Consider the following 26,289-nt stretch of genomic DNA (forward strand, 5'->3'; position numbering starts at 1 on the left):
AATAGCACTGCTTTAAGAGAGAGAGCAAGCACTGGCCTGTGGTTCTTTCAAAACCCTGCCCCTGACTTTAGACAAGTTAATTAACATGCTTGGGGTCAAGTTTCCTATTTTGAAAAATAATTTGAATCAGAAAATTTCTGAAGTCCTTCCTAAGGCCCTGATTTGTATTCCTTTAATAGAACGTAAATAGTTGGGACCGCATTTTGAAGGTGCTTGAAATGACCACATTGATTCATTCATTTTTCAACAGCTATTTATTGAGTGCCTACTGTATGTTGATTTAGGTGTCATATTGCAATGAACAAAGTAGACACAAATCACTGTCTTCATGGAATTTACATTTTAGTGGTTGGGGGGGAATATATCAACAAAATCAATGAGTATATTATGTGGTATGTTACAACGTATAATTGCTTTGGAAGAAATAAGCCGGGGAAAGGAGGAGTGTGTGTAGTCCTGGTGGTTAGGATGGAGGAGAGGGCGATTTTATATCAGGTGGTCAGCAAAAGCTTGATCTCTGAGTTAAGATGTAAAGGAGACATAGGAGTGAACCAAGTGGATATCTTAGGGAAGGATATTCCATGCAGAGGACACAATGAGGCCATGAGGCAGGCGTGTGTCTGCTGTGTGTGGAAGCCGCAAGGCCAGCATGGCTGGAGTGTAATAAGGAGGCAGGTACAGGATTCTGATGTGGGGAGACAGCTTGTATATTGACTTGTAGGCCAGTATATGGAGTTTGGCTTTTACTTGACTGAAATCTGAAACAATCAGAGTGTTTGATTAGAGGAGTACTATGATCTTCCTTATGTTTTGACCAGATCACTCGGGCAGCTATGGAGATTAGATTGAAAGGGAGCAAGGGCAATAACCCATTAAGAGTTGAAGTGACTTAGACCAAGGTAATAGCAGTAGAAGGGGGAGGAGTTGTTGATTGTACTTTGAAGATAGAGCAATAAGATCTACTGATGGATCTAATATGGTACATATGAGAAAGAGAATAATCAAGGACGACTTCAGTATTTTTGGTCTGATTATCTGTGAGGCATGAAGTTGTCTTTAACTGAGATAGGGTAGATGGAGGGGGAGTGATCGGGAACTCAGTTTTGGACATGTTGAGTTTGAGATGCCTGCTAGTTCTCAAAGTGGAGGTGTCAGGTAGGCAGTTGACAATGTGAGTATGGAGTTCAAGGCTTAGATATATGTGGGGGGTGTGTGTCTTTGTGTATGTGGGAGGGGTCACCATATGGATGATATGTATTGCCATGATATGGGATGACATCACCAAGGGTATGAATTTAGATGAAAAAGAGAAGTCTAAGAAGAGAGAAAGAGAAGAGGGGAAGTCGAACCCCAGAAGCCTAGTGAAAATGAATCTCTCAGTCCTTGGAGCTGTTTTTGGTTGTCATTAATTGGATGGAGTTATGACAGTTAGGAGGGTATGCTAATGAGTGGAGCCCATGGTTGCTGCTAATTGTCCCACTAGGCACTGAATGACCTCTCATAAGAAAGAATCATCCTGTCCAAAATGTCAATAATGCTGAGACTGATGAGGAAAAGTGAATGGATAGAGAAATATAGGTTGTTGGGTGGGCAGTATTAAAGGCTTACTTAAGATGAGTGATCATTAATTTAAAATGAGACCAGTTGACATGTTTTTTTTTCCCCCTAGCCACTTTTTGGCTGCACATGTATAGACTTAGAGTAGGGGGAAAATTGGATATAACCCAGGTTTTGGTTTTGCCAGAGATTTAAGTTGAAGTGACAGAAAGCCAAGGTTGTTGTGGGAGGGTGATGATCTACCATGGATTTTAAACTGAGGAGTGTGAGCCCATGAGGAGTTGAGAAACAGGAAGTTTCTGGTCATCAGCCAAGTTTGAAAACGGAATCAAAGAGGCCCTTGTTTATAGCTATTTTGGTTTTTCAGAGGCTTGTTTTGCTTCAAGGTTCAAAGCTATGTTTAGTACATTGATGGGAATGCTTCGTATATGTTATTGTCTGGGAATAGCTAACCTATTTGTTTTTCTTTTCCTAAGTTGCCAAGATTGCTTTTGCTTCTCTTGGGCTTTCCAGTCTGCGGTTTCTCATGGATCTTGTGCTTTTTCCCCTCAGGGCACCTTTCACAGCCAGCAGGCATTGGAATATGGCACCAAACTCGTTGGAGGAACCACTCCGGGGAAAGGAGGCCAGACGCATCTGGGCTTACCTGTCTTTAATACTGTGAAGGAGGTAATTAGTGGTATCTGAGTTTGGCAAGATAAGAAAATCAAGGGAAGAGCAAGCATTCTTTGGGTAGAGATCTTAATTATGTTTCTTTTGGGAGAGTCACTTGCTGTTTGAAAATTCAGTAACCTAGAGAAATTTGAATTGCCCTCAAAACCTGTGTGTCATTTTTGTTTTTAGATATGCATCAGCTATTAAGGGAGGAAGTACTGTGGCCAGGCTCCTGTTTGGCTTTTTACGTTTCCTTACCTTGCTTCTTCCAGTGTGTTAGTAGTACAAATGTCAGCAACCACCCCTTAATTCTTCTGAGTGGGGACTATGCAGCCGGCACTGTGCTAGGTAGTTCATTCAAATTGCCCCATTCAGGCCTCACCACAACCCTCAGAGGTAAGTGCTGTTATCATCCTCATTTTAATGGTAAGGATGTTACTAGTGCAAAGAGGTTAGAGATCTCGTCCATGGTCTCACAGCTGATTAGAATGGCTTGGAGTTAAGAGTGGTCCCATGTGAATAAACTAAATTGTAGAGTCAGATTTACAAATCACAGTGTCCTAGATTCTCCTCACACTGCTGATTTCTTAATAATTACCTTTTAAAATTATTTTTAAGTTAAACTTTAATTATTTGTTACAAAACTGATAGGTACTTTTTGTAAAAATTCAGATGATACAAAAGGTAAGTAAATTACACAGTGTTTCTGACATCTCAGATTTTGCTTCTGTAGGGACCTAATTTAAGCTCAGTGTGTAGTCTTGCATTCTCTTTTGACTCTTATATGAATAGATACAAAACTGAGAAATTGTAGTGTAAATTCTTGGATATTTAATTTTAAAAATCTAGGAAATAAACTTAGTTCTTTGGGATGATGTATTGATCAGCCTTAAATGTATTCTTCCCCTCTTCTTATGCATATTTTTAAGGTATATTTTAAAGCATCACATGTTTTAAAGCACAAATTTAAAGTCCTTCCTGCTGTAAATTCTATTATGGCTGATTTTATAACCTCAAAATACAGAGAGGAGATATTTTTTCACAATTCTTCTAGGTAGACTTTTCTTTTGTCATGAGCCTCTTTTTGCTTTTTTTTTTTTTTTAAGAAAGTTCTTGTTGCTCAGCAATCCATTTATAATTTATAGTGACACAAGTAGTTGTGACATTTGGAATATTCTATAAGTTTTTTGACAGATATTGTTTTTCACCCATTCTGCTCTTTCAAAGAGCTTTTTGAATGAGTAGGGTTCGTACCTTTCAGCCATATGACTTCCCAGCACAATATTTGCTGTTGTCACAGTCTAGCTTCTGGCAGTATTTGTAGCCTTTAGAGGTAGAAAACTATGTACTGTAGGTACTTTTCAATAAAGTACCTACATCCCCATGATATGACTTTTTTTGGTTCCACACTAGTTTTGATATTTTTTTTGTCTCCCCCTCTATTATCGTCTTGAATAGAGTTTTTAAAAATTATCTTTTAACCCCCGACATCATTTGTGGATGATCTATCAGCATCCTTTGACTCTGTTTACTGTCAAGGTGCTTTCAGGTTTACTGACATGCCATAGAGAGTGAGATGTCATAGAAGCTTTCAATTCACAGTGGCATTCAAATTGGCTGAGAAAGAGCTATGCTTGATTCTGCTCTACTCTGACACTGTAGCGAATTTGAGAATGGGAAAAATGCTATGTCTCTGGGTAGTGTCCTCTTCTTACCCCAAGACATTATTAAAATGATGGTATTGAATTTATTTTACAATGTTTATGATTTAACCAATAATAAAGTGCTTCATTGTTAATGTTTCAGGCCAAAGAACAGACAGGAGCAACGGCTTCTGTCATTTATGTTCCTCCGCCCTTTGCTGCCGCTGCCATTAATGAAGCTGTTGAGGCAGAAATTCCCTTGGTTGTGTGTATTACTGAAGGAATTCCCCAGCAGGACATGGTACGAGTCAAGCACAAACTGCTGCGCCAGGGAAAGACAAGGCTAATTGGGCCCAACTGCCCTGGAGTCATCAATGTGAGTGCAAAAAATAAAAAGAAACCCAGATTAAGCCTCTCACAGGGCTAAACAGCTTTGAGTGAATGTGAGTGTATTTGTGTGTGTGACCTGTGAGTGACTTTTTTTTTTTTTTAACTTTTCTGAAAACTGTGATTTACTTTCAGCCTGGAGAATGTAAAATTGGCATCATGCCTGGCCATATTCACAAAAAAGGAAGGATTGGTGAGTTTGTTTGTTACATTCTTGTAGATTAAAACATTTGCCTTAAACCCTCAAAACTCACAAATAATTTTTGACTTTACAAATCAAATTTAATTTGACTTGAGTAGAATTTACCAGGGAGTTTTGTAGTCTATCAATTCTGTGTCTTGAATATAATGAGTTTATTTGAGAAGCCATTACAATTCTACAGAATCAATGAAGATTTTTTTGGTGGTGGGAGTTTGAAGATTTTTTTCCTGCTCAGCACTCTGTGGATTCTTCCATGTGTTTGCATGTATCAGTAGTTCATTTCATTAACTATTACAACTTAGTTATTGCTAAGGAGTATTCTATTGTATAATTATACCACAGTTTGTTTATTCATTTTCCCATTAATGAACATTTGGGTTGTTTTCATGTTTGAGCCTTACAAACAAAGCTTAGGTCAATATTTGTGTACAGGTCTTTTTGTGGAAACATTTTCATTTCTCTTGGGCAAAATGTGTAGGAATGGAATTGCTAAGTCATGTTCATATGAACATAAGTCGAATATGTTTAACTTTATAAGAAACTGCCAAATAGTTCTGCAAAGTGGCTATATCATTTTATATTTTCATCATTAATGTAGGAGAGTTCCAATTGTTCCATATCTTCACAAACATTTGGTATTGTTAGTCTTTTCATTTTTTAGAGACAGAGTTTCACTCTGTCGCCCAGGCTGGAGTGCAACGGCTTGATCTTGGCTCACCCCAACCTCCGCCTCCCAGGTTCAAGTGATTCTCCTGCCTTAGCCTCGCAAGTAGCTGGGATTACAGGCATGCGCCACCATACCCAGCTAATTTTGTATTTTTAGTAGAGACGGAGTTTCTCCATGTTGGTTAGGCTGGTCTCAAACTCCTGACCTCAGGTGATCCACTGGCCTTGGTCTCCCAAAGTGCTGGGATTACAGGCGTGAGCTACGATGCCCAGCCATTAACCTTTTTAAATGTAGCCATTCTACTGGGAGTAAAATGGTATCTCTTGTGGTTTGAGTGTCCCTGATGACTAATGACGTAGAGCACCTTTTCATGTGCTTATAAGGCCATTCACATACCTGCTCAATAATTACCTTGTTCTCTTAGATATCACAAACTTTCTTAAAATGTTTTAGGTTTGTAGGCACCTTAGAAAGCAGGGCAGTGATCAGAAAGGCAACTCACATGGCCTATTATAGGAAAATTGTACTCCTACTTGGTTAGTTCTTGAGGAAACAGCCAAAGCAACATTTCAAAGTTGCCACATTAGGCTTGTGTTTAGGCTTTACACCAAACTTTCTCTAAACTATACTGTTTTTCAGTCATGAAAGATGATTGACCGTATTTTTCTCTACCTATAAACCATGGCTACTAATAATAAGGGTAATTATCATAGTGGATGAGTGTCGGCTGTGCAGTTTACAGAACTGGGTTAAAGGTCATGATTTTTGTTTATTACCAATGTCTCTTAGAGCTGTCAGCCCTGCTGCCAGTGGCAGTACTTGATAATTTCACTTACGAGAGAGGTTACAGGGAGCTCCATAGGCCAGCTGAGTTCCAGTGGGGCCTGATCCATGTATTACTGGTGGTCTTGTACATACTTGAATATTTGTTATATTCCTGGGTCTGTTTTGAAGGCTGTGGTGTTAAGGTGAGCATGGAAGGAATGCTGTGTGCTGAGTTGCCTTTCTGATCACTGCTCTGCTTTCTAAGGTGCCCATAAACCTAAAAAATGAAAATCAAGAGAAGTTCAGGGATGTCCTTTAGACCTTGCCTTTGTGAATGGTCATAACCCATTGATGAGACAGTTGTCTGGGAGATTGCATTTAATTCCTTTGAAAAGGGACATTAAAAAAAAAAAAAGAATAAAATATGTGACACTGTGTCCAGAGTTGGTCCCTTCCAGTGGGTTCTTGGTCTCGCTGACTTCAAGAATGAAGCTGCAGACCTTCGCGGTGAGTTACAGCTCTTAAAGGTGGCACCGACCCAAAGAGCGAGCACCAGCAAGATTTAGTGAAGAGTGAAAGAGCAAAGCTTCCAGAGCATGGAAGGGGACCCGAGCGAGTTGCTGCTGCTGACTCCAGTGGCCAGCTTTTATTCCCTTATTTGTCCCCGCCCATGTCTTGCTGATTGGTCCATTTTACAGAGTGCTGATTGGTCCATTTTAAGGAATACTGTTGGTCCATTTTATGGAGCACTGATTGGTCCATTTTACAGAGTGCTGATTGGTCCATTTTACAAACCTCTAGCTACAGAGAGCTGATTGGTGTGTTTTTACAGAGCACTGATTGGTGCATTTTACAAACCTCTAGCTAGCTACAGAGCGCTGATTGGTGCGTTTTACAATCCTAGCTACAGAGTGCTGATTGGTGCATTTTATAATCCTCTTGTAAGACAGAAAAGTTCTCCAAGTCCCCACTCGACCCAGGAGGTCCAGCTGGCTTCACCTCTCAACACTACAAGATTTTTGAGGGGGTGAGGAGAGAAAGATGGTTATTTGTGCCAGCTATTCCTATTTTGGTACCATTGCTAATAGTCTCAATAACCTCCTTGACTTCAGATCCTTAGGTTGAGAGTTAAGGGAAAGGAAAGATTTTTCAGTCCCTTGGGTATTTCTGAATGGAATATAATGTAATGTAATAGCAGTGTAATAGAGCAATGGATTTCCAGTTTTTGTTAATAACAGCTAATATAATTGCATATCTGCTAATTGAGTGTTATTGAAGGAAGTGATTGGATTCCAAATTGATGATATTTAACTGTACCATGTTATTTTTTTCTCTTATGATAGACAGTTTGTTACTCTCAACCACATGTCACATACTTGACTCTTCTGCCTTCTTTTAAAATTTTAAACTGCCTATATTGAGATAACTATAAATTCATGTGTAGTTATAAGAAATAATGCAGACAGATCACCCTTTATCCAGTTAGCCCAATGGTGAACATCTTGCAAAACTGTAGTATAATTTCATAAACAGAATATTGACATTGATACAGTCAATATAGAGAACTTTTCCATAACCACAAGTATCCTTCATGTGGCCCTTTTCTAGTCACTTGCCTCCTGCTTCCACCCCCTTCTCAATTCCTGACAACCAGTAATCTGATCTCCAATTGTATAATTTTGTCACTTCAAGAATGTTATATAAGTGGAATCATACAGAATGTAGCCTTCTAGGATTGCCTATTTATAGTCAGAATAAGTCTCTAGAGATTCATCCAGCTTGTTGTGTATCAGTGATTTGTTTCTTTTTATTACTGAGGAGTATTCATGGTATGAATGTACTTCGGTTTGTGTAACCATTCACTTGTTGAAAGACATCTGGGTTGTTTTCAGTTTGGCCTATTACAAGTACAGCTGCTATAAACATTTGTGTACTGGTTTTGGTGTGAACATTGTCTTCATTTCTTTGGAATAAATGTCCAGGAGCATGGTTGCTGGGTTGTATGATACTTGCATGTTAGTTTTTTAAGAAACTGCTAAATTGCTATACAGTGTGGCTGTGCTATTTTCCATTTCTACTAGTAATGTATGAGTGATGCAGTTTTTCTGCAGCCTTGCCAGCATTTGATGGTGTCACTGTGTTTTTATTTTAGCCATTCTGGTAAGTGTTTAGTGATAGCTCAGTGTAGTTTTAATTTGTATTTGCCTAATGGCTAATGATACTGGTTATCTTTTTATAGATTTTTAAAATAAATTTATTTGTCATATGTTATCTTTTTCAGTGAAATGCCCCTCCTTGGGTTTTGCCCATGTTCTAATTGGGTTGTTTACTTTTTTATGGTTTATTTTTTAGAGTTCTTTGTATATTCTAGGTACTAATACTTTGCTGGATATGCAGTTTACTTTTTCATATTTATTTAAAAGGGATCTTGTTTATATCTGCAAAAACTCTTCTTGGGATTTTGATAGGAATACACCATTACATAAGTAGGTAGGCATTACCCGCCTAACATTCTCAGTGATGAAATGTCTCATAGAGGGGAGGGACCGTGTTGAAGACAGAGGATGTGGATGGGACAAAGGCACTGAGAATAGGGAAAAAGTGATAAATGAGACATATGGGGGGCGGAAGTTGTGGTGGTTGTCATTTGTTATGCATTAGGGTTCAGTAAATGAATAATCTTAAAACTATTGAAATTAAATTTCACTTAAGAGGGTGGTCTTACTCCATTGATGAGTTTTCAGTTTCAACTCACTTAGTAAACATATATGTGTACCTTTTGTGCCTGGAACTATGCTTTAAGCTGGGAACATAGAGGTTGTGAAGACTCTTACTTATTGACCTCCCACTGAAAATTATAGTCTAGTGAAGAAGGTATCTGCTACAGAATCCCAAGCACCACTGGGGGTCTCTTACTGAACCAGGTGGTAGGAGAATGTTGTTCTTAATTGGAGAATCAGTGTGTGGTCAGGATATTCAAGTTTCAGGCTGGTTGATCGAGCCTGACTATGAGTTTATTTGCCAAGCCAAAATTATTAGATAAAAATTAAAACTTGAAATTTATCCTTTCCTTTTTTCCTCATGGATGTTTTACAGATGGATCATTCCATTTTACTGTGTCAGCAGTAGGAGGCCATGTTATGTCGCAGACTTGAGGGCAGGGCTCAGGCCAGCAGGTAGTCTCCTTAGAGATGTTAAGCTGTTGATCAGAGGCACTGTCCTGCCTTCCGAATAAAGAGTTTGTGTTCGTTCCGTCACAAGGCAGGCTTTCTGTAACGCAAATATAAATATCTGCCCATTAAAGCTAGGTAGAATCAGTATTTTAGATCAGGTTTTAAGGATTTCTGCTTTTGGTAAAATTTTTGTTTTTTTAAAAGCATTATTATGATTTTAATATAATTCTTAACAGTGCTGAAAGTTAGCATTAGCTAAAAGTGACCTCAAACTTAGTAGTGTTTGCTATAACACTAGAAAAAAATAATTACCTGTAGGTTGCTGTAGGCCATTCAGTGTTCTCTTCATGATCCTCCCTCTGTCCTCAGTATTTGGCATCAGTACCTGCCTTGACCTCAGGAACAAGAAGAGTTGACAAGAAATGAGCCCTCTTGTTACCAGAAAGTACTGGGATTGTACTGCAAGAACTGCTGTTCTTGTTTTCTTAGAAGAAAAAATTCAACCAAGAGATGCACAGCCAGGGTTAAGTAGCAGAGTTTATTAAAGGAAGATAAAGTACATTCAAAGAGAGGAATGGCTGACCGGCTGGCTGACCTCCTGGAAAACAGCAGTAGCGGCAGTGTTTATTTAAAGAGACAGTACACCCTGAGAGATGATTCCGAACAGGCTGCTCAAAAGAGAGGATGAGCTAGCAGCAGCTAATGCTGAGGGACCCTCTTTATGAGAATATTGCATGATTATTCATGAGGGGGCGTGAGGGGGTATCATTCGCAACCATGTTTAAGCAGTCTCCTTGTGTGCATATGCTCTGTAGTTGGACATGCTAGTATACACCTCGCATATCTCATTAGCATTTAAAATCTCCACCCAGGGATGTGGTTTTTACTATTATAATGAGCAAAAGGCTACTCTAGGGCAAGTTATTGGAGGATTGCACACGCTCGTCAGCAGGGGAAGTCCCTACCATGATTATCTCCGACTAGGGCCTGATAAGACCCCTTCAGGGCCAGTGGATCCCAACCACATGCCAGAAGTAGCCAGTGTAGCCATTGCCTTTTTGCAGACGGTCAGTAGGCAGCGCCTCTAGGACTTTTTCCAGGGCTCCCCTGCTTGCTTGTTTCTGGCCATCTGCCTAACATTCTTACTGTGTCTAATGGTAGCGTTAGGGCGTATAGTGAACCATTCAATGAATGAAGTTGTTTCTACCCCAAAAATACTTATGGTTTCACAGTGGTAGGTAAGACACAACTTCTCCTTGTTATTTCTTAGTAATGAGGGCAGTAGGAAATATAAAAGCATTGAGGAGATTTAGAGAAAGAGATTATATCTCACTTCTCTTTGGGGGTGATCAGGAAAGACCTCAAAGAGAAAGTAGCATTTAATGTGGACCTTGAAGGATGATTAGAAGTTTTGTCACATGGTGGAGGTGAAACACTCCATTTTAAGCAGAACAAATATGAAAAGATAGGAGAGCATGAAATATCAGTGAGGAATAACCCAGTTTCACTAGGTAGGGAAATAGTAAGAAACAAGTCTGGAGAGGGAGGCTGGGACTGTGCTGGGCTAGGGAGTTAAAGCAGAGTTCCACATGAAGTGAGCCATCATTGAGAACGTAGTTGTCACTGTCTAGTGAAATGCATCTAAAAGAGCAATCTGACAGTGTTCTGTAGGGTCTGTTTAGCAATGACTAAGTTACGTACACACTGTTCTTTCAACTTGACTGGTTGGTATGGATAACCTGAAGTTATTGTGTGCCCAGATTCCTAGTGAGAAGATGCATGTATGCATAGGGCACACATTCAGTACGCGTTAGTATACAATAATGGTGACATAGCACTTTGCTTAAGAATGTAAACATGCTGTATGGAAGTTGAGGTAACTTATAGTTATGTTTTTTGTCTCAGGTTGACAAAAACTCTACTTGCCCTGGTAGGGTGACAATATTGTTAGAAAAGGGTCTTCTGAGTTCTTCAAAGTTGCTCCAAGGAAGGAGTTTAAGGAAAGTAAACCATAGACACCCTGGATTAATTTTTTTGTTTGTCTAAAGTATTACATAGATTGTGGCTTTCAATACATTACTTTTCTGGAAGCTCAGCCAAGCATAGTAAACTATAAGAGAAAACATCTAGCTGTCATTCCTCCCTGGCCCGCACTGGCTCTCTTCCCTCCACACACACTTAATCCTGATGTGAAATTGAGTGCTTTCATACAGATCCATTTATAAAAGAAATTAGGTGGGAGACTTGGTTCCAGAGGGATCTTGACCTTATTCCCCAGTTTTCTTTATATTGACTTGAAAGCCTATATATTGGTTGAAAATTATTGGGAAAATAGTTGTGGAGAAGATAGATAGTATTTGAAAATGTGACTAATAGTTTGGGTACTGTATTAGTCTGTTTTACATTGCCACAGAGGAATATCTGAGCCTGGGTAATTTATAAAGAAAAGAGGTTTGTTTGGCTTATGATTCTGCAGGCTGTACATGAATGGCACTAGCATCTGTTCAGCTTCTGGTGAGGCCTCAGGAATCTTTTACTCATGGCGGAAGGTGAAGGGGGAGTACGCATGTCACATAGTGAGAGAGGGAATGAGAGAGGCCAGGATCTTTTAAACAACCAGCTCTCATGTAAAGGAACAGAGTGAGAACTCACTCATTACCATGGGAAGGGCACTAAGCCATTCATGAAGGATCTGTCCCCATGACCCAAACACCTCCCACCGGGCCCCACCTCCAACATTGGGCTTCACATTTCAGCCTGAGATTTGGAGGGGACAAATACCCAGACTACATCAGGTAATATAAGTCTAATCTATTACATTCTGCCACTGTAGGTATGATTGTACCTACCAAATTTATATTGATATTATCCTCTTCATAAAGATTCTCAGAAGAGATAATTTAAGTCTTTCTTGCATTGTTTTTATAGTCATAACCTTAACTAATAATATACTTTCTCCTATGTCTACATTTAAAAACCTCCCTGCTTTAATTTAAGCCTTTCCTTTTCATTTCATCATTTGAAGATACTGTTGATTTTGATGGCAAATCATGGAATGAATTTTATAGCTATGTTAGTCACTCAAAGTGTTTGGTAATTTAGTTTACCATATTTTAGTCTAACATAGAAACACAATCTAATATTTTTGAATTCTCTTTCATTAAGGCATTGTGTCCAGATCTGGCACCCTGACTTATGAAGCAGTTCACCAGACAACAGAAGTTGGATTGGGGCAGTCTTTGTGCGTTGGTGAGGGATTTTTTGCTAAAATCATTTTATTGGAGTGTAGTGTCTTCATTGGATGAGTATAATAATTATTGATTTTATTATTTGCAAAATATTTTGATACTCTTATAAAAAGGATGTTATAATCTCAAATTTAATTTGCTTAAGTATAAAGTCGTTCTGTAGTTTTTCAAGATTCATGGTCCAAGATTTCATTTCTAGGTTGAAGAACTAACGTCTTGGGACATGTGGCTCCTGGAGCACCTTGGGTGCCTGAAAACATCACTTCATTTGATTGCTCTGAAGAAGTGGTTCTTTATATTAGGACTTTTGCTGTCATTGCCATTATGTTCATCAGTGCTTCATAGTTACTGAATTCTTTGCCAATTAGTGTCTCATTCTTAAGGCAAGCCTCTCAGGTGCCTCTGAGCTGGAAAATTGTACTGTTAGAACCTTATTGGTGAGAAAGTCAAGGTTGAGGAAGGTTCAGTTCCTCAGAACTTCTCTTTTTATCACACTATACTGCCTCCCATTTGAAAAAATACAAATTACAAGTTTTTACATTTTAAAATAATTGCATTATTTGTTGCCAAAAGCCAAGGCAAATTCCTCGTTTTCATATTAGTAAATATTCCTTCAAGTTCTTAGAATACCTCTTAACCTTCTAGAAGTATCTTTACCAAAAAATAACATATAGCTCTGGAGTGTTTTTATTAAGATCCAAATTCATAAATTAAATATTGAAAACATTAATTGAGCATTTCTACATGCAAAGCACAATCATAAGTGGAAGATACTTTAGTGTGACAGAGAATAAGAAAAGGTTTGAAACAGGCTTACTGATTCCTTCTTTTCCAGCTTTAGTTTTGATTTGTAAATGGAGGATAATAATGCCTGTCTCACAGAGAAGTTGAGAAAATTAGGAAATGACAGATCTAATGTGTGCCAAAGCATAGGACTTGACACACGGTTGGCACTTAATAAATGCCGGTTCTCTTCTTCCACTCCATTTTTCAGAGACGCAGTGAAAAGTAAGAAATCAATCCTGCCCTCAGTAAGTTTATAATTTAAAAATAAAAAGTGGCAGCCTCTCTGTAGGAAACATTTACTTTAACCCTGTCTAAGAACTCGTTCTTAAATGTGGTGTGTAGTACGGCTCTGATATGCAGGCTCTGTCATCACCGCTCTGGATCCAGAAGAGGAGGGATCAGGGCAGTCACTGTCACTCACTGGCACTTGTGTCTTAAAACTTCTGGGCAGTTTATCTGCAGCATACTTCATCAAATAGTTTCTTTGCTCAAAGAAATTTGTTAAATGTTTATTCTTTCCTCTGGTGTAACATCAGCATGCAACACAGATACACATTTTCTTAAAATGTTCATTTCTAAGGAGTTATCTGGGAATAATTTTGTGAGACAGAAGAGGCTTGATAAAGGAGCTAAAGCAAAAAGAGGGTTGTCTTCGTTACAGCCCTAGAATATTCCTAGAATATCAGGAACCAACCACCATTTAGCATTTATACAATATTACCAACAGAAATAAATGTAGCATTTTGTGGTTTTTAAAATATTAAATGCAAGAGTAATGATACTTTAAAAATATTAGGGAGAAGGGTAAGAAAAATGACAAACTAGTTAAAAACATTTATTGACCTAAATTCCAAGGTTCACTCTTAAATTTCCAGCTATTGATATTTTTCAACTTTTTCAGGCATTGGAGGTGATCCTTTTAATGGAACAGATTTTATTGACTGCCTCGAAATCTTTTTGAATGATTCTGCCACAGAAGGCATCATATTGATTGGTGAAATTGGTGGTAATGCAGAAGAGAATGCTGCAGAATTTTTGAAGCAACATAATTCCGTAAGTTTGGGTTTGGAAAAATATAGCTCTTTGCTCTTAATATCAGAGGCTTGTTTCAGAAGTTATTTTTATTTTTTCAAAGGTGAACTTTTTGAGAAAACATGAAAGACAAAACTTTTCTGAGCAGGGACTTCTATACCGGACACTCAGACAATTCTGTATTATTTCTGGGTGATTCTCTACTTCCCTGTTCTGAACTCTCCTCCCCAGGCATCATCCCACACTTTGTGGTAGGTAAGTTGTTCTTCTACTGAACAGATACATTCAGGCCATCAGCCCGAGAGCCCCTACTTGACCTGCAGAGTTGGTTTTCGCCTGTGACTGGTATTCTTTCTCCCGATCTCAGAGGGAAATAAGTGTTGTTTTCTCTTTTTCAAGGCTGACCTAAAGATCCTACCCCTCCTGCCTTTTTTTCAGGATCTGGCGTCCCTCTAGTTTTAGACTTTCCTTGTGGAATGGCACTTCCCTTCAGAGATCAAGTAGAAAAGCTTTACTGTCTATGTCCTGGGGAGGCTTTCCTTGTTGCCTTTTGCTTAGAATTAAATGTAAAGGAGTAGTGTTGAGTTGTGTCATCATTTCCTTTAGCTTGAGGGAATTAAGCCCTATTCCTGTGGTGAAAGGAGAGATGGGGGTGCAGTAGTGACTGAAGCAGTTTGGTGGCCGCCAGCCCCCACTCAGTGAATTTGTGCTGTGGCCATTGTTGTGTCAGAGAACTGTGGGAAAAAATCAAGCCATTGATTTTCAGAATTTATCTTACACTGAGGAATGAGGGAAAAATTCTCTTCAGGAGACCAGGCAAGAGAGTGGAGATAACTTTCTCTCTATGCTTATGAAAAAAATTCACTAGTGAATGAATTAAATGCCACGTAAAACTAATACTAGAGAGTTAAAGGAACCAATAATATCATGTACAGGGTGGTTTACCCAAAACAAGGCATATTTATTTGTGTTTTAAGGAATTTTCAAGGGCTATTTTGAATATACTTGATTTTCTTTTGTGGTGATTTTAAGCCCTAACTCCCATATTAGATATGACTCAACTTTACCCTCACTCTCTCAATCTCTTTCCTTACTTTTCTTTCATTCTTGAATCCTCAGCAGTCGGGCTCCTATCTGTCACTTAGAAGCTATATGACCTTGGGAATGCTTCTTAATCTCTCGTTGCCTCAGTTTCCTTATTGGAAAAATGAGGATATAGTAGTGCCTGCCTCCTAGAGTTACTGTAAGGACTGTAAGGTTTAAATGACTTAGTAATGTATAGCAAAGTAGTGCCCGGCACTCAGTAAGCACTCTTACTGAGCCGTTTGCTGCTGTGGAATCTTCCTACTCTCCTGACATTGTGTTTGCAGAGGTCACCAGCGGCCTTGATTCATTCGTCACCCTCTCCATACTCTTAGTTTCTTTCTGGTTTTCCTCTTCTTTTTCATTCCCTGGATCTATTTTCTGTGCTTATTTCTATGGCAGAAACCTGAGAACTAACTTTGATTTCTCTCTTCTCCTGTTTCTACTCAGTTACCAAGATCTGTCTCTGAGACATCAAAGGTTTGTCTAGATTCAGAGCCTTGTCTATGTTTAGTTCATCTACTTTGGTTTGGGTCCTCATCCCATCTCATCTGGACCATCTCAATGATTTCCTTCATGATCTCTCATATTTTCTCCAACCACCCCCCTTTACTCTTAGACCATTCTGCTTATGGCCACGCAAATTATCTGCTCTTCTGAAACATGGGTATTGGTGCTGTTTGTCCTTGGTTCACATCAGACAGTGTTTCCCATGTAATGTTTCCCATTACATGTCAGCTAAAGGGCAGATTTAGCATGGTGTTCCAGTCCTTCACATACCATTGAAACTTTCCCTTTTAGATCAGTTTTCCATCTGACATGCCAGTTTTCATTCTCACTTGCCTTTGCTTGTTCGTTCTGCAAGGCATGCTTAATATCTGACTTTCACTCTAGACTGTGTTATGGACTGCAGGGAACTGTTAATCTCAGTGCCCGGCCCAGTCCCCTGGCACAGTAGGCACCAATACAGGTCAAATAAATGGAGGAGTAGATTGTTAAGGATTGGAGTAAAATTTCTTGTGTTCAGAAAGTTGTGTAGTTTGAAATTTAAGTAAAAACTTACTTCTTTTGAAAAAAAAAAGGTTTGGGTTAATACAGCATTATGCTGTGTTAAATTGAATTTAAAATGTATTTGGGCCCAATTCTGAATCTCTTGAATAGCTTGGTATTTAGTGGGGAAAATGAAACATAGACATTTTGTTTCATTTGGCAGCATATTTCCTATTCCTGGTTAGTTCTTATGGAATTAATTTTTATTGAGAACCTAATGTGTACAAGATTCTAGGTTAAACAGTTCAGATGCTGCATTATATAAAATGCCTAGTGTAATATTTGGTGTAAACACTCGATAAACGTGATCTGCTGCTGCCTTTCTTGTTATCATTACAATGGTAATAATTATTAGCAAAAGTTCTGGTGTTTAACTTTTATCCTGATGCTTTGGCAAGATGTTTTTGTTCTCTCTTTATGAATGAGAAAACTGGTACAGGGAGATTAGTAACTTGCCAATGGTAGGTATACAGCAAACGAACCAGGGGTGAGATTCATACCCAGGTTTGCCTGACTTCTCCATTTCACCATGGAAGGATGAGGAGTCAGATTGAAGGAGTTAAGAACAAAGAGTCATCAGTCCTGGGCATAGGCTCAGACTATACTGATAGCATTCTAACTGGCCTTGCTGTTTTTAGACATACCTCTCATCATTTCTGTGTCCTATTTTCAGACTACACTTCCCCATAGTCTTTTAGTTGTAGTTCTCTCCACTTAAAAAACAGAAAACAAAGAAGCCTCCAATGGCTCTTTGTTAATGGGACAGATGCAGATTTGTTTGACATTCTAGGCTCAATAAAATCTTGATCCTTTCTAGTGCAACAATATTCTCACTTTTTGGGGAATGGGGGAGCGAAATCAAGTACAAATTAATGCCACTCAAACATGAGATTCTCATATTCTATGTAGATCTTATGAGTGAATGAATAAATAATCTGTGGAGTCTTTTTTTTTTTTTTAATTCTATACCATAGGTACTACAGTAGGTGCCAGGCATACCGAAGTTAGTGAAAATATAACCTCTGTGTTCAGGGAATTCATAGTTTAGTAGAAGAACACATGGGGAATAGGTTATAGCCAGTGTGCTGAATTTAATAGTAGAAAGGTGTAAAAGGCACAGCAGGGTCATTGACGAGATGATCAAATATGAGGGCATTTGTTGGGAGGGTGGGAGAGAGAGACAGAAAAGGCTTATGGGGGAAGAGGAAGCTAGAGTCACGTCTTAAAAGTTAAGTGGGAGTTTACCAAGTATCCAAGGAGGGTGGAGAACATTCTTAGCAAAGGCACAGAGCTAGAGCATTCTGTGCCTTTGTAAGATAAGGAGGAAGGGAGGAAAGGTGGCAGATGAGGCAGGAGTAAGCAGTGTCTGCCCACGTAGCTCCTTGTGTGCTGGCATCTTAGTGGGAATCGGGGCAGTCAGTGGAATCAGAGTAGCAGTCATTCACTGCCATGTACTACTCACAGTGCAAAGAAAAAAAAAAGCCAGTTTCACTTATGAATGTCCTTGATGAAGCAATACAAATTATTAATTTTATTAAATTATGACGCTGGAGTCAGTATTTTGTGATAAAATGGGAAGTAAAGCACTTTCACAGTTGAGTTGTGAGCTGAACTAGCTGTCCTTTTCGTTGGATACCAATTTTACTTGAAAGAATGACTGGCAGACAAACTGGTAATTCAGACAGATCTCTTCCCAAAAATGAACAAAGTAAACCTGCTGTGTCAAGGAAAACAGTTGATAGTATTTGTTGCTGCTAATAACATTTGAACTTTCAAGTGAATATTTAAAATTTCGGAAAACTTGCATCTGTAACTGTGATCTTGACAACTTCCTCCTACCTAGAGGCTTTTCTAATGAGCTTGGTGGTGATACTGATAACTGATTTGTGGTTATTAAATGATGAAATGTGTCAGCATTTGGAAGATCTGTGTAACTCAGTGAACCCATATTTCCTAACTGAGGAATGCATGTTACAAAATCATTGTGGTTAAAAGATCACTCAAAGTGCAAGACAGATTAATGAGTTTTAAATTAACAAGGGACAGAAAGTTCACTGATATGGTTTCAGATTCCAACATTGCACCTAACCTTTAAGAAATTACCACTGAGAGATTTGGGTAGTGTCAAAGAAGACACTACCCAATTATCTGTAAGGCAGTCAATTAAAATACTTCTCCCTTTTCCAATTACATATCTGTGTGAGGCTGGATTTTCCTTTTATACTTCAGCTTAAATAACGTATTGCAACAGATTGAATGTGAAAGCATTTATCAGAATCCATTTGTCTTTTATTAAGTTAAACATTCAAGAGTTGAAAATATAAGTGGTAAAATAATGCAACTCTTATCACTAGAATGGTTTTTAAAGTGTTAAAATGTTATTTTTAAGTGAATTAACAAATATTTATAAAATTTGTTTTAATTTCTAATATACTAAATATCATTAAATATAATACATATCCACAAAAGGTCTTTGAGATCCTCAGTAATTCTCGTAAGTATAAGGGATCCCTAGACCAAATGATTTGAGAACTGCTGGTCTAGGGGAAGATGATGGTACCTAAGTGAAGGCTCTCAGGTTCTACTCGTGCTCAAGTTCTGCCTTCTCCAGGCCTCTCTGTTTTACCTGGTTCCTTATTATCTCTGGACTTCTGTTATGAACATGATATTACCATTAATTGTGAAACGTAATCATTTATTCATATATTAGTTTATGGTATCTTTTTTTTTTTTTTCCCAAGACAGAGTCTTGCTCTGTCACTAGGCTGGAGTGTGGTGGCATGACCTTGGTTCATTGCAACCTCCGCCTCCCGGGTTCAAGCGATTCTCCTGCCTCAGCCTCCCGAATAGCTGGGACTACAGCTCGAGCCACCATTCCCAGCTAATTTCTGTATTTTTAGTAGAGATGGGGTTTCACCATGTTGGCCAGGATGGTCTCGATCTCTTGACCTCATGATCTGCCCGCCTCGGCCTCCCAAAGTGCTGGGATTACAGGCCTGAGCCACCATGCCTGGCCTTTGGTATCTCTTAATGGATTGAGGTATATACATATTTTATATTATGTCTTCAACTACTTTGCAAGTCTAGAGTACGGAAATTTTTATATTTTCTTTGTATGGGTTTTTTTTTTTTTTTTAAACCTCAGAATCTAGTACATAGAGATTATACATTAGAATGGATTTTTGCTGAATAAAACTAATTCTGATCTTCCCTCTTAGACATAGAATTCCAGAGTAGAAAGGGCTTTTGGGCATCAATCTAGTTGGGCCATTTCATTTCATAGTTGAGGCAGCAGAAGTCTGGTTCTCAAGAAACCTTGTCCAAGGTCATGCAGCTTTTGTCACTAGGAAATTAAGTCCTAGGTCCTTTCCAGTGTACTTCCCACCTCATCTTTTTCTTTTAGCACATTTATTAAGGGTGAACTAATAATGAATTAACATAATATTAGGTTGAAGTAAAGCAACCCAGTCTTGTGTCTTAAATTATTATTATTACAAATCATATAACATATTTTCCAGTATGCTCTTTTACTTTTCAAATGAAAGAGTCACATGTGTATTTGTGAAGTGGGAATTTTATATTGAACAGATACGAACATTGGCACAGTGTTGTATTCCTGAGTTTGTATAGAAAGTTAACTCAAAGGAGAATGCAGTGGTTTCTATCATGGTTTAGTATTTGTGTTGGTTTTCCTAGGATGAATGGTGGGCTTTCCCCTGCCCAAGTCATTTACCATTTACCAGCAGAGTCAAGACTTTGAGGTCCAGTTTTGATTGACTTCTTCATTAGAGCATTTAAAATATTACTTACTTTCCAGGGTCCAAATTCCAAGCCTGTAGTGTCCTTCATTGCTGGTTTAACTGCTCCTCCTGGGAGGAGAATGGGTCATGCCGGGGCAATTATTGCTGGAGGAAAAGGTGGAGCTAAAGAGAAGATCTCTGCTCTTCAGAGTGCAGGAGTTGTGGTCAGTATGTCTCCTGCACAGCTGGGAACCACGATCTACAAGGTGAGCTCCAACAGTGGCCCACGTGCTCTGAGGCTGCAGGCTTTCTGTGTGTGTGGCCATACTGGGTACCTGGAAATCATGGCCTTTGCTTCTGGGACTTAATTGGTTTTCTGATGTGCAGCTTAATAGTTTTTATCAACTCTATTGATGTCCTAGTGCCCTAATTAGGCATGACCAGGAATAATGTTCTTATTTTAAAGCTTTCTTCTTTAAACATTGGGATTTGTATTTTTATAAGTGGCAAGATACAACATACAAAAAAAGCATCTTGAAGATCATATGTGTCATAATTTCCATTTTGAGGGTTTGGAAGGTAGCTGTGCAGATAACTGCTTTTTGTTTTGTTACTTGTTTTTTTCTTTGGGATGTAGCCACCCTGACCCCATGGGTTTCTGTTTTTAGGGAGAGGAGGTTGGAGGCTGAGTAACAAGAAATGGAAATTGGATGAAGGAGTTGGGGTGGAGGGAGATCTAAAGAGGGTGAGGAGATTGGCCCTGGCTATGTTGTAATACCATTGTTACTTAAAGGTTGAAGGAGTGACTTCTTAACTGTTTTTTTTTTTTTTTTAATTTTCCTTTTTTAATAGGACATTCTGGGTTAAAATATTCTAAGTAATTTGATGTCTTTTATAATCTCTTTGTACTGATTTTCAGCTTGTCTCTTTGAGTGGTCATTTAAGGCTGTCTCTCCCTCATTAATTTTATGATGGTATACCCCCGCCACAAAAAAAAAAAAAAAAAATCTCCACTTAAGCATGCTGAAAATAGATACCTGTTGGTCTCCTAGAAGGGAACAGCATTCAGAGAAAATTTCAAAATCCTGATTTGGTGGTCTTCTTTGCCCTTGTCTTAGGGATGAATAAAGTGGACTCCTTGTTTTATTGAATCTTTACATGATCCTGCTTTTGGAATAGAACACTATGTGCCAAAGTGTTTGAAATAAATCTAGGTGCTTAGTGAGTGTGAGAAAGAATTTTATTTGAAGGTGGGGGTAAAGAGAAAAGCCAATGCTTAAATTCACATTGGAGATGTGTGTTACCATTTTCTTCCAGTAAGTGGCAGCAGGGATCTACACATTTTATCCTAATTGTTAAAATCTAGAAAAATAGGATTTTTGGTATTGTTTCCTTAAACACTACTTTGCTTAAGGTATTTGTTTGTTTCAGGTATTTCTAAGGTTCTTGACATTTTGTTCAAATCCTAACAATCTGTCTTTAGCTTTATTCTCTGAGAAACTGAGCAAACCTGTTTCCATTGCCTTATTAGAAGGGCTGGATGTAGTTCATGTATATAGCACTACAGTTTGGATAAGCACAATGAAGTTTCTCAGATCCTAAAATTATTGTTATTATACTGCTGTGAAAAAATACATATTATTCAAAACCTCCCTCTCTGCTTCTAGATTTAGGAAATATAAAGTTGAAGCTCTGCGTCTTGTTTCATGAAATTCAAGCTGACACAGACTCATTTTGAAAGCTGTTGTTCTGTGTTCAAACACCCTCATCCTGGTACATTTTTCTTCTGTAATTTGGTTGTTCAAAGGATCCTAAAGATAATAGGTTTCAAAATCATTTTGACCATAAATATAATTTGGATCTTTTATCTTTATTCATTCCATCTCTCTTCTCTCTCTCTTCTGTTTCTGAAGGAATTTGAAAAGAGGAAGATGCTATGAAAGAAAAAAAAATTCCTAAAACTGTGGAATGAATCACTTAGACATGTGACCCTGCAGCAGTTTGCTTCTGTTGTCCACTGATTATCAGCCTGTGTGCCTGACACTGGTCTTGCAGTACAACTGGACGCCAAAATAAGGTGGAGGATGTCCTGAATGAAGATGTTTTCACCTCACTGTATAACAGAGACAGCCAATAAATCTACAATTTGATTTCAGTATGGTTTGGGAGACTTCTTATTGTTCCAGTGTGAAGGATGAAAAGAGTGGGAGAAATGGAGGTGTATTTAGGTGTGTGTATGTTTTAATGGGTTCTGATTGTTTGTTTGTTTGTTTTTGGAAACAGAGTCTCTCTCTGTCACCCAGGCTGGAGTACAGTAGTGTGATCTTGGCTCACTGCAACCTCTGCTTCCCAGGGTTCAAGCAGTTTTCTCTGCCTCAGCTTCCCGAGTAGCTGGAATTACAGGCGCCTGCTGCCACGCCTGGCTATTTTTTTTTTTGTATTTTTAGTAGAGATGGGGTTTCACCAAGTTGGCCAGTCTGGTCTTGAACTCCTGACCTTGTGATCCACCCGCCCACTGCACTGGGCCTTTAATGGGTTCTTTAGAGAACATTGTAACCAAAACCTCTGGGGGAATGAGTCTGTAACAGTGTCAACATTGCGTTGTCTAGCTTAGACATAGAATGACTTCAGGTATCTTTTGAATTATTGTTTTCTCATATATGTATATATCTCCATCATGCAGGGTAGTTCAGAGGGTTGGAGATGATGCATGAAGTCCCTGGCATGTAATAAGGCAACTCAATTGTCATCAGTGCCTCTATCATCACTACCATCACCACCACACCATCATCATTATCATCATCAGGATTAGAGGCAGAAGCTCATTTATATTTCAGTTTCTGCCTCATTGGGGAAATGAGAGTCTTCACCAATGCCATGCTTTTCTGTGGTTCTGCAGAGAGCCCATCCAGAGCCTACATTCTTTGTTTAAGGTTGAAGACATTCACTACAAGAAAACTGGAAAGCTGTTAGCCATCCTACTTCGTGTTCAAAAGGGAACTTCTTAACAAGAAGTAATCCCAGTGGGTAATTGCCACTAAACAAGACAGAGGTGGTGCCTGTCATCAGGAACTTACATTCTGGAACAAAATATCAGATAGTGTAACTCTCCTGAAGGAAACAAATAAGAGCATAAAAAAAAAATAGTATTAGGGAGAAGCCCCTGAAGAAATGCGGACGGGAATTCTCCCTGGGGAGGGGACGTGCGTTGGGACCTGAGGACTGAGAAGGTACCAGCCATGCAAAAACGGAGTGTGAACACTCAGGTAAGGGAACAGCCTGTGCAAATTCAGGGAGGGGGAAGAGCTCATTTTGAGGAGGTGAAGGAATACTGGATGGTTTGAGATGGGTTAGAGGAGGTTTGATGGGCCTGAGGAAATATGTTTTGGGAGCTTGCATGACCATGCCCAGGCTGCTGCTGAGAACACAAAAAGCAGGTGTTAGGTGTCACAGACCAAGGAATTCTGCCCAGACCAAGGGACACATGGTGATTGACTTTCAGATCAAGTAGACTTTAGTTTCTGCTTATTTCCTCAGCTTAAAAATGTGGAGAATGGCTCCCATGCCAGAGGGTACCTGGGTATACGTTATGTGGTGTGTGAGGGTGCTCATCACACAGGCTTGGCTAGGGCTTGGCGTTGCTCCGTAAACTTGAGTGTACCCTGCTGCTGTGCTTAGGACAGCCCAGGGTGACACTACTGGTCCAGAAAGGAAGGCATTTCCTCCTTCCTCTAAACCAAGGACCCTATAAGGAAAATGTCTTGGTTGAACTCACTGGGGCTTTGTGACAGGGACACAACTCAGATGATAGGTAGGTGACCTGTCTTAGCTCAGCTCAAAGTGCTATAACAAAATACCATAAACCAGATGGCTTAAACATTTATTTCTCACAGTTCCAGAGGCTGGGAAGTCCACTGTCAGGGTCCAGCAGGGTTGGGTTCTTGGTAAGGGTCTCTCCCTGGTCTACAGACAGCAATGTTGTGTCCTCACAAGGTGGAAAGAGCTAGCTAGCTTGCTGGTCATTTATAAAGGCGTTAATCCCATTCAGGAGGGCTACACCCCCATGACTTAATTACATCCTAAAAGCTCCACCTCACAATACCATCACATTCTGATTAGGGTTTCAACATGCAAATTTGGAGGGGCATAAACATTCAGTCCACTGCATGACCCTAACAGAAGGCATCCTTTTCAGGGTCCACCCTGACCCAGGGTTGCTCTGGGATTGCCTCAGCACCCTGACCTGTCCTCTGAGCATCTGTCCCAAGACTACGTGTCTCTTTTCACTCCTCTGTTCCTGTTGCCCAATCCAGGGAGCTCAGTGTCCCCATGACTCTTTCATCTTCTTCCACCACCACCTCCATCTTCCCATTCCCTTTCATCTTGCTTTTCCCACCTACCCTCTCCACTCAGGATCGTGTGAGGCCACCTTCTCCTAACCAGCTCTCTCACCTCTCTCCCCTCCTACAACACCGCCACTACCTCTGATCTGAGAGCTCAGATGGCAGTGGGTAGAATTTTAGGTTCTGGTGTTTCCTATTTCAGTTTTATTAACAAAAAAAACTGAAAGGGCTACTCACAACTCCCAGTAAATTTGAAAAACTTTTGTTATGTAAACTTTAAAACATTTACAAAAGAATTGTGATGGCATAATGTACTCCCATGTACCCATCACCTAGCTTTGAAAATTATCAACAGTCTACCATTATTGTATGATCAGTAAGAGTAATCTCCAATCCATGTCCCATAGTGGTGATGTTGTTATAAGAGTTCTTTTGTTAAGGTAAATTTTACATACTTTGAAATGCATAAATCTCAGCCATATACATTAGAGAAATGGATGAACCCATGGAACCACATTTTCCTCATAATATAGACCATTTTATTATCTCAGAAAGTTCTATCATATCCTACCTAATTGCCTCCTCTCTGTAGGTTACCTGTATTCTTTCTCACCTGAAATTAGTTTTGTCTGTTTTAGAAACAGATATGAAGGGAATCATATAGTATGTCGTCTTTTAGGTCTGACTTCGTTCACTCAGCATAGTATCTGTGATGTTCACCCGTGTCATTGTGTAAGTAGTTCATTCCTTTTTATTGCTGAGTACTATTCCATTGTGTGGATACTCCACATTGTGTCTATCCATTCTCCAGTTGCTGGCTTTTTTGTTGTTTCCAGCTTTTGGCTGTTAGTAAATAAAGCTGCTATGATCCTTGTGTGTAAGTCTTTTTGTGAACATATATATTCTTTCTTCTTGTAGACATATGTAGGAATAGAATAGCTAGATGTAATAGCATGTGTATATTTAACTATCTTTTTTCCAGAGTAGTTGTACTATTCATGTTCTATCCCAAGAAAATATGAGCGTCTGTTTTTCCGTACCTTCTCTGACATTTGGTATTTTTGTTCTCGTTAATTTCATTCTAGTGGGGATGTCAGTGATATCTCATGCTTAAATTAGTGTTTCCCTGAATAATAATTGTGCTGAGAGGCTGAGACCTTTTTTTTTGAAGATGGGGTCTTGCTGTGTTGCCCAGGCTGGTCTCAAACTCCTGGCCTCAAGCATTCCTTCCACCTCAGCCTCCCAAATTGCTGGGATTACAAGCGTAAGCCATCAGGTCCAGCCTAATGTTGAGCACTTCTAAGTGTGCTTTTTGGCCTTTGGTATTTTTTTCCTTGAGAAGTGTCTTTGCCTATTTTTTATTTCTTTGTCTTTTTAGGACTGAAGTTCCAACAATTCTTCCTATATTCTGAGTACAAGACCTTTCTCGAATCTATATTTTAAGAACATTTTCTCACACTCTATGCCTTGCCCCATTCATTTCCTTACTGGTGTCTTTTGATGAACTAAGATTTTAAATTTTGATAAAGAGCGACTTATCTTTTTTTTTCTTTTTTGTTTACTGCTTTCTCATCCTAAGAAATGTTTTTCTACCCCCAAGTTCATGACACTATTCTGCTTTCTTGTAAAACCTATATTATTCATTATTTAGTTCTTATATCAACTTTGAATTAGTTTTTGTTTATTGAGTGAAGTAGGGGTCAAGATTGAGTTCTTTCCTTATGGATATTCAAGTGGGTCTAGCAATATCTGTTGAAAAATCTGATCTTTGGCCATTAACTGCTTTCATTTGTAGTAGAAAGGTCAATTGACCATGTACGTATGGGTCTGTTTCTGGACTGTATTCTATTAGGCCTTTTGTAATTTAAGATAAATTTTAGAATAAGTTTGTCAATTTCTATGGAATTATGATTGTGATTGAGTTGAATTCTGTATATTATTTTGAGAAAAATTTTTATT

The 26,289-nt window shown here is 38.9% G+C and overlaps 1 protein-coding gene across 2 annotated transcripts in view; it reads left to right on the forward strand.

Moving 5' to 3' along the window:
* Window positions 1-22,142, forward strand: part of SUCLG1 (succinate-CoA ligase, alpha subunit) — a 36,210-nt gene extending 14,068 nt beyond the window's left edge. The window contains exons 3-9 of one of the 2 annotated variants that reach the window (XM_011974267.1): window positions 2,110-2,226; window positions 4,018-4,230; window positions 4,377-4,434; window positions 12,214-12,297; window positions 13,984-14,135; window positions 20,065-20,253; window positions 21,901-22,142. In XM_011974267.1, coding sequence (XP_011829657.1) covers window positions 2,110-2,226; window positions 4,018-4,230; window positions 4,377-4,434; window positions 12,214-12,297; window positions 13,984-14,135; window positions 20,065-20,253; window positions 21,901-21,927 — 840 coding nt within the window. In that variant the 3' untranslated portion in view covers window positions 21,928-22,142. Of the gene's footprint in view, window positions 1-2,109; window positions 2,227-4,017; window positions 4,231-4,376; window positions 4,435-12,213; window positions 12,298-13,983; window positions 14,136-20,064; window positions 20,768-21,900 lie in introns of those variants that run through there. The other variant, XM_011974266.1, reaches the window with a different exon arrangement.
* Window positions 22,143-26,289: the final 4,147 nt, after the last annotated feature.

This window comes from Mandrillus leucophaeus, unplaced genomic scaffold (genome assembly GCF_000951045.1).
Source record: "Mandrillus leucophaeus isolate KB7577 unplaced genomic scaffold, Mleu.le_1.0 Scaffold1433, whole genome shotgun sequence".
In the NCBI taxonomy this organism is placed as follows: domain Eukaryota; kingdom Metazoa; phylum Chordata; class Mammalia; order Primates; family Cercopithecidae; genus Mandrillus; species Mandrillus leucophaeus.